The sequence below is a fragment of the Aegilops tauschii genome, chromosome 5 (assembly GCF_002575655.3).
Source record: "Aegilops tauschii subsp. strangulata cultivar AL8/78 chromosome 5, Aet v6.0, whole genome shotgun sequence".
Lineage (NCBI taxonomy): Eukaryota > Viridiplantae > Streptophyta > Magnoliopsida > Poales > Poaceae > Aegilops > Aegilops tauschii.
The window spans coordinates 96,159,286-96,175,961 of NC_053039.3; the positions used below are offsets into that span (position 1 = coordinate 96,159,286).

At 48.3% G+C, this 16,676-nt stretch overlaps 1 protein-coding gene across 1 annotated transcript in view; it reads right to left on the reverse strand.

Moving 5' to 3' along the window:
• Positions 1-978: 978 nt before the first annotated feature.
• The window catches only part of LOC109750274 (endoribonuclease Dicer homolog 2a), a 34,362-nt gene continuing 18,664 nt past the window's right edge, over positions 979-16,676 (reverse strand). The window contains exons 11-20 of the mRNA XM_020309231.4: positions 15,379-15,597; positions 15,048-15,274; positions 14,081-14,355; positions 13,545-13,963; positions 13,370-13,473; positions 11,660-11,856; positions 11,022-11,231; positions 9,624-10,037; positions 2,424-2,702; positions 979-1,751 (exon numbers count right to left, since the gene is read on the reverse strand). Coding sequence (XP_020164820.1) covers positions 1,410-1,751; positions 2,424-2,702; positions 9,624-10,037; positions 11,022-11,231; positions 11,660-11,856; positions 13,370-13,473; positions 13,545-13,963; positions 14,081-14,355; positions 15,048-15,274; positions 15,379-15,597 — 2,686 coding nt within the window. The 3' untranslated portion in view covers positions 979-1,409. The remainder of the gene's footprint in view (positions 1,752-2,423; positions 2,703-9,623; positions 10,038-11,021; positions 11,232-11,659; positions 11,857-13,369; positions 13,474-13,544; positions 13,964-14,080; positions 14,356-15,047; positions 15,275-15,378; positions 15,598-16,676) is intronic.

The following is a 16,676-nucleotide window of genomic DNA, read 5'->3' on the forward strand; positions in this document are numbered from 1 at the left end:
TTATTCCTAACTCTAACTCTCTACTTGTGGTTACTTGTCTCTTAGCACTTACTTATATCATATTGTGCTTGCTTTCTCTCATACTTGTGTTACTTGTTTATCTTGCTTAGCTCTTAACATCATACTTGCAATTGTTAGGCTCACCTTCATATTCCGCATTATTGCCTAAAATTTCTAAGTAGTAATTAAAATTTGTAACTGTACCTACTCACCCCCCCCCCCCTCTAGGTCCATCTTGATCCTTTCAAGGACCCTTTAGTTTTTTTTTTGCACAACTTGCATTTCAAAGTATTTCATCCTAAAAATTTATACACATACACATCACATCCTTGTATACTTGGTAAAAATCAGATTATTAATTTTTTGAACCAAGAAGTTTGAATTTTGAATTTTTCGAAAATTTCAGGCTCCATGGAGGCCGAACTGCAAAACGCTCTACTCTCTTTAAAACCATTATTACAAAGGCCCAATCTTCTAGCGAATCTGCTAGCCGCTCAAGACTTCCACCATCTTGGTGTTTCCTGTAATACAATGCGGAGCGGTGTCGGAGACGTGGCAATGGTTGCGATAATCAGCTCTTCTTCAGCGTGTTCGTGAAATTGCCTCAACTAGTCTGTTGCTGCAATGGCGGGGGCCGGTAGTGTAGATGGCGGGCAGCAGGTTGTTTGTTCAGTTATCTTCTGCAGCGGCAGCCATGCCTAGTTCTCTGTTGCAATTCTTTGTCAGAGTAAGGGCCGATCTTCATTTAGCTCCACCGGACTTCCACAGTGGATTGAGTCAACGTTCACCTACGGCAAAGTCGTTTGCTCAATGTTATGGATGGTTATGACATTACTAGAGGAGAGACGATGATGTCGCATGCTATCTCATTGAGGCTCTGTAATGGTGTGAGTGCGAATCTTTGTGTGCCACTTAGCAGTTGTGAAGGTTTTTCACCCGTTTTTTCATAATTAACTAGGCAATCTGATTTTCGCTCGGTTTTTCATAATTAACTTTACAACTCTTTTCTTATTGCAGGAATCCTGCCATTCCAAAAATAATAATACAATGACCTGCACTGCACTGCCCTATGGAGAGAAAAGGATTTTCCAGCGTCCCTCTCAAGAGTCAAGATTGTGCTTACAACTGTACAAGTAGAAAAGTAGGAATACTATAGCATTGGCGCCTGTACCATGGCTCTGAGAGACTATGCCCGTACTTTACAGATGTGCAGTTCAATAGATGCTTTTGTGGAGCATGAACAAACCAGATTTCATGATACAAATATTCACAAGCAATCATTGAGCTGCACATTTGTCAAGTACACGCTACTCCCACAAAAACTTCAAAAGGCTACCTACAGGCTAGTTAAAATACAAGTGAAGTCGAAAGGAGCTATACAGTGTTAGATCATTTGCAAACGCAGCGTGTCATGGTACAATAGCCTTCAGATTATTTAGCAGCGACTTTGCTGCAAGCTTTTTGGCGACAATCTTATCAGGGCCAGTTTCTGTTGCCGAGTAGGTAGTGCCTTCTACCTGTACCTCCACAACCACCGAAGATACTCCATCTTTATGGGCCTTTGTGTAAGAACTGCTATAAGACCTGCGAGCACAAAATTCCTGCAGCAGTTTCACTGGGTCACGCTCAACCGTCTCCGGCGTCGCAAGAGGCTCCAATAGCTGTTTCATGCTTTTCCAAACCACCTCTTTGTCATACTTGCTGTCAAGATAAATGGCACCAGCTAATGATTCAATAACATCCCCAAGAACCTGTTTTGTTTGCAAATAAGCAGCAGGCAAAACATCAGTTATGTGACGGAAATGAAAAGAATCCACAAGTGGACAAAATATAGGATGCATATGAAAATCTAGAAACTGTATCCAGATTAGAAAGCCTATAGAGCAACCACGTCTCAAGACTCTCTCAACAATAGTAGTTCTGAACACCCTGCACGTTTTAGAACTTGAATTTGTATTTCAACTCATATTCTAGTCCAAAGCTAATGAACAAAGAGCATGTTGAAGGGAAAGAGGTGATAGTTTTGTCATCAGCCATTGCCTTATCCCTATTAGATACGTGATTCAATAACCTGAATCGAATATTTGTTATCCAGGCAATGATGTGTATTTGCATAACAAAAATGTAAGCCAAGCAAATTTGGATCGGTAATAGGTCGCCTACAGTCGCACTCAAAAGTTGGAAGGTCATGTTTTACAGATTAAAATAAGGAACTGCACAGTAACCAGTACCAGCCTAGGTTGGCTGCGAGTCTGGTGATTTTGTATCCCTGTCTTGCAACCATGGAATGACTGGTACATATGTTTTGAGGGGTTACTGAAAGAGTACAGGCAAATACCAGACCAAGCAAAAGCAGAAGTGCAAGAAAGCATGGAATGAATAATAACTATACGGATCAAAATCATCAAACAGAAGAAGAGCACCTTGGGTAGACCAATGCCAGCTTCCCAACCATGTGATGGACCTGTAAATGGCTGCTTAAAATTCTCAAAGTAGTAAGCCATCCTTCCATGCAATTGTAATGACGAATGAAGAATGTGCTTGTTTAGTCCTGCTTTAGCAGCTGCATGCGCATAGCAATTGTTGTTGACGGAAGCAGATCTAAGATCTGTCAACAATTCTGGAGTACATTCAGGGTACTGATTGTAGAAATATATAGTGAAGAGATGGTCCAACACAGCGTCACCGAGAAACTCAAGCCTCTGCACAAGGGCATAAAATTGTAAGAACGTCACTCAAAGAAATTACCCAACTATTTATACAGCTTGATATAGACTTCAATTCAGCTACAGTGTATATTCTTCAGAGTGCTATAATTGAATTTGCATACCAATAGACATAGCAACCAAAAGTTTCTATCAAATCTCACGTTCTCGCTAGTCGCTAGTCTTCAAAATGACTAATGTAAAGTTTTGTGGTGTCATCAAAGAACTTCTCATTCTGTCATCAGAGTGTAGAAGTGGAGGCTACCATAAAAACTGGAAGGGTCCACTTTTTGGCACCCCAATTGTATAAGTGGGCTACCATAAATCAGCTGGGTCGATTTTTGGTACATCAGTTTCAGCCCAGCCCACTAAAACATTTTAAGTGCATCTAGTTATATCTGAAACTGTCACACCTAACCTACATTTAGTGTGCCCTAGAGCTGACTGGTGGGCCAGCCAGCTGGCTAGCCAAGTGGCGTGCGTGGGTGACGATAAAAGAGGCCGCCTGTGGCCGCGAGTGGCATGCGCGTGCTGACACTTTTCCTGTACCTCAAGCATTCCTCTGAAATCGCATCTTTCCTTCTTCCTCTCCAAGTCTCGCTCTCGCTCTCCCCTCCCTCTCTCGATCCAGATCTTCCCCTCCTTCCTGGGTTCGTTACAGTTGGTATCCAGAGCCAGGTTCGCCAAAAAAAAATTCTCCCTTGTGTTCGATTGAGGATCGGTAACATCCACCGCGCCGGTGCGAGCTGCTCCAGCAAGCCGCGCAAAATCCGTCACGGGGTTCGATCCCCTTCAGCACAAGACCACGGCTCCTTCCAAGGCTTCGGCGGCGACACGGCAAGTGCTGGCCGCCATGGACGAGGGGAACACCAGCATCACCAAGATGCCTGAAGCCCTGCTCTCCAAGGTCGATGAGCAGAAGGCAGCGCATGAGAAGCAGATCGAGCTGCAGGCCGCCTTCAACGCCCAGATCTCGCAGCAGGTGCGCGGTCTCCCTCGGCAGATCGATCTGACCCAAGCGGACCTCGACGCCACGCGCAAGACGGTGGAAGGGTCGGCCTCTCCGACGGGCTCGGTCACCACGCACCTCCACCAGCCCGCTCAGCAGCAGCAACCTCCACCTCCACCTCCGCCTCCACCGTCACCGCGCCCCGTCCCCGACCCAGCGAGCCCGTCCTCGTCCCACGCGCGTCTGGGTGACCACCGTCCGCCGCTCATTCCGGTGCCTCCGCACGGCGGGTTCGTCGCCGCGGCGACCGCTTCTCCGACGGGCTACCACACCAACGAATACCACAAGCCCCCCAAGCACGACTTCCCCAAGTTCGATGGTACAGCACCTTACCTGTGGCTGGATCGCTGCCTCGCCTACTTCGAGCTCTACAAAGTGGCCTCCCACCACTGGGTCGCCACCGCCGCGCTCTACATCAACGGCCAGGCCGCGCACTGGCTACAGGCGTTCAGGCAAACGCACCGCAACATCACGTGGGATCTCTTCACCACGGCAATTCTGGAGGAGTTCGGCGCGGACGAGTTCAAGGTGGTGATGCACAAGCTACTTCAACTCCGGCAAACGGGCACCGTCACCGAGTACCGTGCAGCGTTCGACGAGCAGATGTACCACCTCCTTGCGCTCGACCCATCGATCAACACAAAATTCTTCGTGACGCAGTTCCTCCTCGGCCTGAAGGACGAGCTACGCGCTCCGGTGCGCCTTCAGGCACCCTCCGGCATCACGCGCGCCTCTGTGCTCGCACGCATCCAGGAAGAGGAACTGGGCACGACCCGCGCGCGCCCGCGCATCACTCCGTCCGGCCGACCGCCCCCAGCAGCAGCAGCAGCACCACCTCAACGAGCTGCAGCTGCCCCGATCCGTGCCCAGGGAGACGAGTACGCGCGGGAGCGGCAACTGCGCGATTTTCGCCGTGCCAACAACCTCCGCTTCAAGTGCGGGGATCGCTACTCCAGAGAGCATCGCTGCGCCAGCACGCGCAGCTACTCACCATCAGAGTCGGAGACCACGGCGAGGTCCTCTCGGACGACACCATCCACGCCTTGCAGCTGCTCGACGACCAAGGACCGGTCGTGCAACCGCCTGCACCGATCGTGGACGCGCCGGAATGCTGTCTCCTCTCGTCGCAAGCACTCGACGGCACGGACTCGGCAACCACAATCCAGTTGCGCGCGCCGGTGGGGAACCAAGTCATGCTCCTGCTGCTCGACTCGGGCAGTACCCACAGTTTTGTGAACAAGGCCTTCGTCGACCGCCTCGGCCTCGCCTCTAAAGAAATGCCACCGGCAGAGGTGCGCGTGGCCAACGGCAACAAGCTCACCTGCAACCGCATTGTGCCGGCCCTCAAGTGGTGGATGCAGGGCCACACCTTCGAGACGCCCATGCGCGAGCTGGAGATCGGAGCGTACGACGGCATTCTGGGGATGGACTGGCTCGCCCAGCACAGTCCAATGACTTATCACTCGCAAGACAAATGGGTCAAGTTCCAGCACGACGGCGAAGAGGTCACTCTGCGGGGTGTGCCAACCAAGACGGCCACCACTCTCAAAGCAGTCGAACCCGACGAGCTACGCAAGATGATCGCCGGGAACGATGTCTGGGCCATGGCCATGGTGGACACCTACAGTCCCACGGCACGCCCAGCTCGCAAGTGTCCAAGCCAAACTCCGCTCGCCGACCTGCTCGAGGAGTTCACCGACGTGTTCGCGGCACCGCAGGGGCTCCCTCCTCTCCGCCAGTACGACCACGCTGTCACACTGGTGGAGGGCGCGGTCCCCGCGAACACGCACCCCTACCACTACTCGCCGCTCCAGAAGGACGAGATCGAGCGCCAGGTCAAGGAGATGCTGGACTCCGGTGTGATCACACACAACGTCAGCCCGTACACCGTGCCGATCCTGCTGGTCAAGAAGAAGGACGGCACATGGCGATTCTGCGTCGACTATCGCCGTCTCAATGATGCCACCGTCAAAAACAAATTCCCTCTACCCATCATCAACGAGCTGCTCGATAAACTGGCCGGCGCAGCGGTGTTCTCCAAGCTGGATTTGCGCGCTGGTTACCACCAGATCAGGATGCGAGAGGAGGACGAATCCAAGACGGCGTTCAAGACACACCACGGGCATTTTCAGTTCAGGGTCATGCCGTTCGGCCTCACGAATGCGCCCGCCACATTTCAGTGCCTGATGAACGCCATCTTTGGTAAGTATGTCCGCAAGTTCGTTATCATCTTCCTGGATGATATCCTTGTCTTCAGCGAGACCATGGAAGAGCACCTGGAGCATCTGCGCATCGTCTTCGAACTGCTCCGCGCGCACCAGCTCTACATCAAGGAATCCAAGTGCACCTTCGCCTGCGACCACATCGACTACCTCGGTCACGTGATCTCCAAGGTAGGCGTGGCCACGGACAAGGAGAAGACGCAGGCCATGGAGCAATGGCCGACTCAGACAAACGCCACGGAGCTGCACGGCTTTCTGGGCCTCACTGGCTATTACAGAAAGTTCGTGCCACACTACGGCATCATCGCGAAGCCGCTAACGCAGCTGCTCACCAAGAAGGGGTTCTCATGGACCGACCAAGCACAAACGGCGTTCGACATGCTCAAGCAGGCCATGGTCACCACCCCGGTCCTAGCGCTGCCAAACTTCGAGCGGCCGTTCACGATCAAGGGGGTGCGCAACCAGAAGATGTCCACCTACGAGAAGGAGTTCCTCGCCGTGATGATGGCCGTCGACAAGTGGCGCCAGTACCTGCAGCGCGGCCCCTTCGACATCGTCACGGACCACAAGTCGCTCTGCAACCTCGGCGAGCAGCACCTAGAGACAGAGCTCCAACGCAAGGCCATGGCGAAACTGGTGGGCCTCCAATTTCGTTTCCAGTACAGGAGAGGACTCGACAACGACGCCGCTCTCCGCGTGCCAGCCAGCCTGGGTACAAGAGGTGATCAACTCCTACGCCACCGACGCCGACACCCAGGAGCGACTACAGCAACTCGCCGTGCACAGCCCCGGCGAGCATGGCTACGAGCTCTACCGAGGCACCATCAGGCGCCAGGGCCGCCTCTGGATTGGGGCCAATTCGGCACTGTGCACCAAGCTCATCGCCGCGCTGCACTGCAGTGGGTGGCCACTCCGGCACCACTGCCACCTACGAGCGAGTGCGCAGACACTTTGACTGGCGGGGACTCAAGCGCGACGTCGACGAATTTGTGCAGCAGTGCGCGGTGTGCCAACAGGCCAAACACGAGCACGTCAAGCCGGCCGGTCTCTTGGCCCCGCTGCCCATTCCGGCCGCGCCCTGGGAGGATCTAACCATGGATTTCGTCGAAGGCTTGCCGCGCTCGGAAGGCTGCGACACGATCATGGTGGTCGTCGACCGCTTCACCAAATTCGCGCACTTCGTCCCCCTGCGTCATCCCTTCAACGCCACGCAAGTGGCGCGCGCGTTCTGGGATAACGTGGTGAAGTTGCACGGCATTCCATCATCCATTGTCTCCGACCGCGACAAGATCTTCACAAGCCACCTCTGGCGCGAGCTGCTCGCCGGAGCGGGCACCAAGCTGCTCTACTCGACAGCCTATCACCCCCAGACGGACGGCCAGAGCGAGCGGGTGAATCAATGCATGGAGATGTACCTCCCGTGCGCGGTGCACGACTCGCCGCACAAATGGCGCTGGCGGCTACCAATGGCCGAGGTTTGGTACAACTCGGACATTCCACGCCTCGCTCAATGGCACGCCCTTCAAGGCCCTCTACGGCAAGGAAGCCAACCTCGGAGCAATGGCGTCGTGGGCGGATACAGCGCCGGCTGACGAGGAGATGGATTGGGCGGCGCAGACCGCGCACATACGCGCCCAATTGGAGCGGGCTCAGCGCCGGTTCAAGAAGAACGCCGACCACAATCGCACCGAGTGCCACTTCCAGGAGGGAGAACAGGTGTTGCTCAAGCTCCAGCCCTACGCCCAGCGTTCGGTGGTCAACCGCCCGTGCACCAAGCTCACCTTCAAGTACTTCGGCCCCTACAAGATCCTCGAGAAGATCGGATCGCTCGCCTACAAGCTCGACCTGCCGCCGGAGAGCCAGGTCCACCCCGCCTTCCACGTCTCGCAGTTGAAGCCATTCACACCTGACTTCACGCCAGTGTACGGGGAGCCGCCCAAGGTGCCGGATCTCTCCATCGACACCCTCACACCTACGAGAATCCTGGATCGGCGCATGATGAAGCATGGAGACGCGCCGGTGGTGCAGATCAAGGTCCAGTGGGGCACCGGCGACGCCACTCCGACGGCGTGGGAAGATTACGACGTGCTCCGTCACCGTTTTCCGTCAGCAGCGCTCTAGACGGAGGCAGACAACGGCGCGGACATTGAGGAAGAAGAAGAAGCAACGCCTTAAGGAGGGAGGAATGTCACACCTAACCTACGTTTAGTGTGCCCTAGAGCTGACTGGTGGGCCCAGCCAGCTGGCTAGCCAAGTGGCGTGCGTGGGTGACGATAAAAGAGGACGCCTGTGGCCACGAGTGGCATGCGCGTGTTGACACTTTTCCTGTACCTCAAGCATTCCTCTGAAATCGCATCTTTCCTTCTTCCTCTCCAAGTCTCGCTCTCGCTCTCCCCTCCCTCCCTCGATCCAGATCTTCCCCTCCTTCCTGGGTTCGTTACAGAAACATCAATATGCAAAATCTAAATTTGTGATTACATAAGCCAGACATGGTGTAGTAACAAAAAGATCTTACTCGCAGACTACTAATCTTATCTCTAATCTGAACTAAATGGTTTTACTTATGAACAATGTAAATGGAGGATCTGCATGCAAGAATTCCACAAGGTACTGCTTATTTGAACAGTATCAGAGCCACTGCAGCTTGCACATGACACCGTTCACTGGCGGAGCTACAGCCAGGCCAAATGGCCATGGCCCGCCCAGCCAATAGCGAAAACAGTGAGGGGTTAAGATCAGACTGGGTCATGAGAGGACAAATAGTGGCCTTTCCTTTGTACTAGCCCGCCCAGATTCAATACTATAGCTCCGCCACTGACACCGTTCACAGTTATTTATCCATCAAGCAAACTTGTTAGGTGAGTCAATAATTCTCTTCTTGAATGAGCAAAAATATGTGTTGTATTTCCCGACATTTTTAAAAGGTTAATATAATATAATACTACCTCCGTCCTGGTTTATTGGTCCCCATTGTATTCTGTGTCAAATTTTGACCATAAATTTAACAAATAAAATGTTCATGCATGTCACCAAAAATTATATCATTGAAGACTGTTTAAATACGAATCCAACTATATTATTTTTGTTGACATGCATTAATATTTTGTCAGTTTAAATCTTTAGTCAAAATTTGACACAAATTACGAAGGGGGCTAATAAACCAGGACGGACTTAGTACTGTCATGTACTCCCTCCGTCCCATAGTATAAGAACGTTAAGCTTGAAAAACATTCTTATACTATGAGACAGAGTAGTATTTCATTAGGCTTAGTCTTGTATCCTCAATAATTATCTTCTTGAATGAGCATACATATGCGTTGTTGTGTTTCCTGACACTTTTAAAATGTTAATATAATACAATAATGTCATATATTTCATTATGCTTAGTCTTGTATGGATATAGTTCAGCTGGATATTAACTACTATAGTAGATTATATTCATGTATATCACAATATATGAAAAATGCATTAAATATTATTTTCTATAGACTTCATGCATTAAAGAAACTTAGTGTGGTTGCATAGCCAATTTATCCCACAGGCAGGCACGTTGTGCCATGGTTACCACTTACCAGTGTAGCAACAGTGTTTATATCTTTGTACTTGATGAAGGAAGTTCTATGAAAGATAAAATAAGGAGGAGCTACTGAAACTAAGATAGAGAGGTCCAGAGGTTTTCATATCAACCTGATAGCATGCAGTAGCGCCAGCAGTCTGGTATGACCCATGTGTCAATGCTTCCACCAACAATGAGGTATCCTTGAACTCATAACCAAGAATCATTTCCAAACTTCTCACGTTGATGAACTTTTCAGATTTTAATACAATCTTCCTTTCAAGTGGAATATTGCTGTGAAATTCTATATCCAATCCTAATGATTTTAGGAAAACAAATGCAGCCTGTTCTCCGGCAGCACCAAGGTAGGCTCCAATCAACGCCTCAACTGTATCTGCTATTCTCTTACTTCTAACAGACATTTTTCTCAAAATGTGCATATCATTGGAGCTTAAAAAGGAAATTTTGCTGTTACCACACATGTCGTAACCAAGCCCTGGAATGATCCAACCTTTTGGGTTAAACTCTTCCCCTTGAATGTAACCCTGGCAACCAAACAGAAGGGGAACTAATGTTATCTAGCAACTGATAAAAAAATAATGATCATATATGAGTCTTAATTCTGTGCAGTGTGAGAAAAAAAGATGCTAGTATATTAAAGAAAAAAGGCAGCCTGGTGCACGTAGCTCCCGCTTGCACAGGGTCCGACCACTTTGGGTCTTCTGTATGCAGCCTTTCCCTGCATTTCTGCAACAGGCTATTACCAGGATTACCCGTGTCCTCATGGTCACAAGGCAACAGCTTTACCACTGCGCCAATGCTCCCCTTCGATGCTAGTATATTGTAAAAGGAAAATAACAGTGGGGCGGAAGCCTTTTTCGGTAAAAGGAAAACAAACAGCATGCAACTTTAGCAGTGAATAATTTTTGTTCACATGGAATTTATATTAGTTTGCATAAACATGGAATTTGTGTTTCATTGCATAACCTGGTCTTAGCCATGTCATACCAGAAAGTATGAACAGATATAGCAATGCCACGAATTGAATGTCTTAGCAAACCGTTCGCTGCCCAGCCCCCAGCTTAGGAAAAATCTGCACAAAAGATGACAAGAAAATTGTATCCTCGTTACCCTCCAGGAACAGCCCCGCTCACTCGTTGGCAGTTGAGCCACTGCTCAGATAGTGCATGCAAGTGGAACAGATAAGGGAAACCCCAGACCCACCAATGCTAGTGAGAGAACATAGGTCGGACCAACCTTCAGTTTTTGCATAAGGTGATGTGTCGGCTCTATATATTTGTTCCTTTGGCCTACGAATTACAACTGGAAACAGCACTTCCCTTATTTTTCCTAAGCTGTGGGCTAATGTGGAACACTGCCTAATGTTGAGACAGCAATTAGGTATGTCCAAACATGGTATGCATAATTAGATAATGGATGTGAAATAATTTTGGGCTCCATAATGCAGCATGACATTGCAAGAGCAAATATACTTCAGAACAAAATGATTAGCTTAAAAACAAAATTACCACAAGATTGTTGCTGCAGGCTAGCTGGCATAGAGCTGCATTGGAGATCAAGTTTTTCTTCATCTTGGTTAATGTTCCCTCATGCTGAAGCTTGTATTTGCCATACAAATGTTGTGTGGCGACGTACTTTAGGAAAGAATCCCCAAGAGTTTCTAATGATTCCTGTGAAAACTCCTCTTGGCATTCCTTGGTTGTTACTGCTTCTAGAATCTGTAAGTGAGTTGTAAATATATAAAGAAAATTCCAAGTATAAGAAATACTCACTGGGAAGAATTCCAAGTTAAATATTCACAGTCCCATGTGTACTGGCTACAGCATCAAGGCACTCCACTATGGACTAACCAGTCTCAGCCCTATATATTATTGTAATGATAAACAACAATGAAAAATTAGAGCTTATGTTTCACTACTGTCGGGGCCTCCCCAATAGCTTTCGGTAAAAAAGAACTTATGTTTCACAATGGAAAACTCAAAGCTGGTATTCTCACTCCAAACCTAGAAAAGTAGCACTCACATTGCCATGAAATATCTATTCTGAAAACTTAAAAAGGGGGGAAATACAAGTTTCCTTCTGACATGTAAGAATATATTAGCTATAAGTTGGAAATCAAACAGAAAATTTTGATCAGAAAAAGAACCTTCAGAGCTGGTATGGCAAACTGCTGCATTGTTGGGCCCAGTTGATCTTTCAACCTTGCTGAAAGAAGCAGACACTGGATGCGGTACATCACAGAAGGAATGACCGAGAAGCTGTACAGAGTGTTATTAGACACCGGTGACATGACTAGTCTGCAGAGCTCGGGTGGCAACTCAACACCATGTGAAGTGCGCGATTCTACAACAAGGAAAGGTATGATCAAGTCAGTCATGGGCGCAGCTGTAAATTGAAGTATGGTCAAAGTAAGTACTAACTCATTATGCATATTTAATCGATAGTTATGCAAAATATACATGCTTCCTAAGGCCCCTATTTTGGGAGGGCTTAAGCATGAACGGCAAGATTCTGTAACAAAGTATGATCTCATGGTCGCAGCTGTAACAACCAATCTCTGGTAAATAGTATGATCAATTACTGATAAGTGTTTAATTCTAACTCATTGTGCATGTTTCATTAATAGTTATGCAAAAAGATATGCATGCTGCCCATGAAACCTAATTTAGGTGATATACAGCGCAGGCCTCCAGAAACTCCAGCGCATAGCGGGTGGTTAAAGCGTGCTGATAATGTCAAGAGAGGTCTGTGTAGACCAAACATAGCATGGGAGGAGTCAGTAAAAGAGAAATCTGAAGGACTGGAATAGCACCAAAGAACTAGCCATGGACAGGGCTACGTGGAAGTTAGCTAGCCACGTGCAAGAACCATGAGTTGGTTTCGAAATCTTATGGATTTCAGCTCTAGCCTACCCCAACTTGTTTGGGACTAAAGGCTTAGTTGTTGTTGTTGTTGTTGTTGTTGTTGTTGTTAAGCACGAGCTTAAAAAATAAAAAACATATGACTCTACTCAAGATGCTTATCACCTTCAAGCATTCCAACATAGGGGGCAGCCTCTGCTAATTCTGGGGAGTGAGGATGGTGAAGGCTGAAGCCAGCGAGTGGGGCGACGCGGAGCTGCGCCTCGCGGCCTTCCCCCGACGCCGCACGTCATGAGGCCGATCTGCGCCGGCAGCTTACCTCCCGCGACGCCCCTCGCTCCGACCACCGCTCCCCCATCCGCTCTGACCGCTCCAACCGCCGTTCCCCCGTCCGCTCTGACCGTCACTCCCCCGCGCGCACGGACCGTCGCTCCCCGCAGCGCCGCTCTCTGGGTAGGGCTGATCGCCGGGGCCGTTCGCGGTCTCGCTTGCCCGATGGTGCAGGGGAAGACCAAGGTAGCAAAAGGAAAGCAGTCAATTTTGCATCAAGAAAGGACAGCCAGATGGTGCAGGGGAAGACCCAGGTATGCAAAGGGAAGGAGCCCATTGTGCATCCAAAAAGGCTTGCCGGATGGCGTCTTGTCTTCGCAGACACAATGGGGAGGATGCATGATTTGTGAAAGTTGACACAGACTAAAATTCATTGTTAAGAGAATTCACATTTTAGGACAGAATATGATTAGCTGTATAGAACCCCAGAAGGGTGCGTAGTATACTCTGATTTTACAGCATGAACACACACCAAGTTCAAAGTTAAAACAGCTTGAAGGTTTGCCACGACCCACATAATAATCGGGTCATACTCAGTTATAGACGATCAGAAACTGCAAATCAGCATCTGCAGAATGCCCAGACAGCGGTTGGCAGCACCCATGTCATATGAAAGAATGACTAAAAATATGCTTCTAATAAAGCATGCATGAGTCAAAACTAACCTTTTTTATTTTTATAATGGCGCTTCTGGAGGAAATTCCGCACTTCAACAGGATTCCTGGCTGCCAACAGGGGTTGATTTTCATGTGTTAGACTGAGTCCATGCCTGAAAAAGCAATCAGTGAGGACATATATATTCGGGTGCAGATAGATTAAACTAAAAGGACAAACTTATACCTAGTATCGAAATAGTTTATGTAGGTAAGGGCTCTGCCATCACGAAGGTGCAGAAGAGATTTGGAATTTAAGTCAAGGAACCCATTAACAGCATAGAATTTGCTATTGTGAGGGGTACAAACAATGGAATTTTGAAGCATGCATCTGCACAGAGGACCATCTTTTGTTTGCAGTAAATCAACTTGTTTACAAGAATGGCAATGTCTGATATCCTTGTTACTGGCATCATATACTTGCGAGGTCGAGAACTTCATACTGCACCAATCAACTTTGCCACAAACTAAGGGTAGCAGTAGATAGACAATTCCAGTGGACACTTGCATCTCATGGGAGTATTTGACAGCATTAATGACCTCAGAATGGTCTTTATTAATAAGCAAAGAAAGAATGCTAGTCTGAAATCTTCTTGCCATAACTACCTGAAGAAACAAACATTATGCTATTCATCACGAAGACTAGCACAGAAAAAATTCCATTGATGAAACGGAGGAAGGACTATATAAGAATGATAATATCAAACATAAGCCCCAACTTACCTGTTCTTGATTCAAATGAATGTTTCCCACATATTTCATGGCAACACTAGCATTGTCTTGCTCACCAAACAATTTTAGTGAGGTAGAGACAAAGTCTGGTCCCAAATCACATTTCACAGCTAGAAGTATATCATTTGGACAATAAGTTGTTTTCAAGCACCCTTCTACTGAAATCTTGTAGCAATAATATATTCCAAGACGAGAAAAGTATAACCAATTGTACACAAATTCCTCTGGAAAGTACTCAGGCTGCTCGTGTTGGTATTTCTCAACAACTACAAGAGGAACGATGAAGCAATGTTAATGCGCGAGGCCAATCCAATAGCATGTACATATTCATATTGAACAATATTATGCGGCAAAGAGGGAATACGTTTGCGACGAGTAACCTTGTATTTTTCAATCTGAGTTCTTAGCCTACACTTTTCAAGTATAATGAAAATGCAAAATCAACAAGTACCAAGTATAATTGATGTGAGGTAACTTTGTACTGTTGAATATATTTCAATATGTTTGTACCAGAAGAGCCAATTGTAATTATGAGCCTAACCTACCATGCAACATGAGTACCATGACTATCTAGGATAAAATCATTTGGCATAGGTTGAGTTTTGCAGTTTTTAAGAACCCAAAGAAGGCCCAAGTTGCTAACTGCAAGAAATTTTACAAACTAGATCAACTCAACATTATCAACTCTACCCTGAGAGCACTTTCTTCTCTTCGTGGTAGGCTGTCGGGAAAGAGTCTCTTTAGTCACCAACACTACAAATTAAATTACCACTATTACGACTTGCACAATGAACTAGCACAACCTGCATAATCAACCATCACAACTTGCACAATAACCTACATAATCAAACAGCACAACCTGCATAGTAAACTCCCTGCATAATCCATCACAGCTAAATATGCATAAATTACAATAGCTGGACCAAGTGAATTAGTTAGTTTTTAATGATAAGCATACCAATGTCGGGTTCTTCTTCACATGGAAAACCAAATTCTGGTAACAGATAATCTGTTAGAGCGCCGACAGCATGTAATTCTCGGCAGGCCTTAAGACAAACTGCCTTTTTGAGGGCAGAAACTTCTCCTTCTGTATTAACAGCCTGCACAGGGCTGCTATTGGGAAGGTACAGGGTGCAAGTACGTAGTTCCTTGTCAATAATGAATCTTGGTAGAGGTTTAAAGTATCTGGGACAGAGATATAATCCATGAGAAACATAAGATACTTGTGCCAGAAAATGATTTGCAATATGAAACAGAAGGAACCATAATTTAAGGTACATAGAACAGACTCATCAGATGGGAGCTTCGAGCAGAAAAAATATATCAACTGGACACTGGAGTTCATAGTCACAGTTGCTCCAGTGGATTCAACACGGTAATATTCTTCCTGCAACAAGGTGTCTTCAAGTGGTTGACACATAGTAGATGCAAGCTTCAGAGATGCTTCCCGCATTATTTGCCCGCTTGCAAGAAACTTCAGTGTCTTAGAGTGGGCCTCTGCATCCCCCCTGATACAGAAAGAACTAGAAGTAATGATGAGAACAAAGGTAAAGTAGGGGTTGCTTGCAATTCAAGAGGAAACTGTACTAATAAATCAACTTAAGACACAACTTGAGTATATCATTTTTTCACTGTAGCATGAATCCACATTTTGTAGCTAAATAGAAAAATGTGGTCAGTAGGAATAGAATTAACAGATCTGATCAGACTACTGATAATAAAATAGGCGCTGACTAGTTTCTGTTGAATATATGGTTTGTGCATGTATATTGTATAGCCTGGCCCACCTCCTAGTCTTTGTATAGTTGAGGTTGTGGCCCACCTTGTACTCCATATATACGTGCGCTATGCACCGATCAATACATCGTGAAGCATTGCCAAAACTCTTGTCTCCAACATGGTATCATACCTAAGATCCTAACCCTAACCCGTGTGCCGCCGCCGCCGCCGCTGCCGCCACCACCACCCGCCGCCGTCGCCGCCGCGACCGCCGCCCCCGTGTGCGCCGCCGCCCCCGCTTCCGCCTCCACCCTACCGCGCCGCCCCCCGGCCGCGCCTCCACCCCTCGGCCACGCCGCTTCCCCGCGAGACGCCGCCAACCCCATCCCCCCATGGCCTCCCCCGGCTCCCCCGCACCACCCGCAGCCGCCGCACCAACCCGTTCGAAGGTCCCGATCCCGTCGTCATCCGCGACCTCAACATCCTCGCCCGGGTTCCCGTCGTCCTCGACCACCTCACCTCCACATACTATGCATGGAAGACGTACTTCTCCCTCGTGTTCCGGGAGTACAACATCCGGGATCACATCGATGGCTCCGTGGACTCCGCTTCATGGAGGACGATGAGGAGTGGATGTCCATCGACGCCACTCTCATCCGTTGGTTCTACACCACCATCTCGAAGGACCTCTTCCACACGGTGGTCTCCGCCGACGATGATGCTCACGCCGTTTGGACCAAGCTCAACGGCCTCTTCACCGACAACGCGCTCCAACGCAAGGTTTTCTTGCACGGCGAGTTTTTTGGGTGCCAGCAGCTCGACACGTCTGTTGATGATTACTGCATGCGCCTCAAGAAGCTTGTTGACG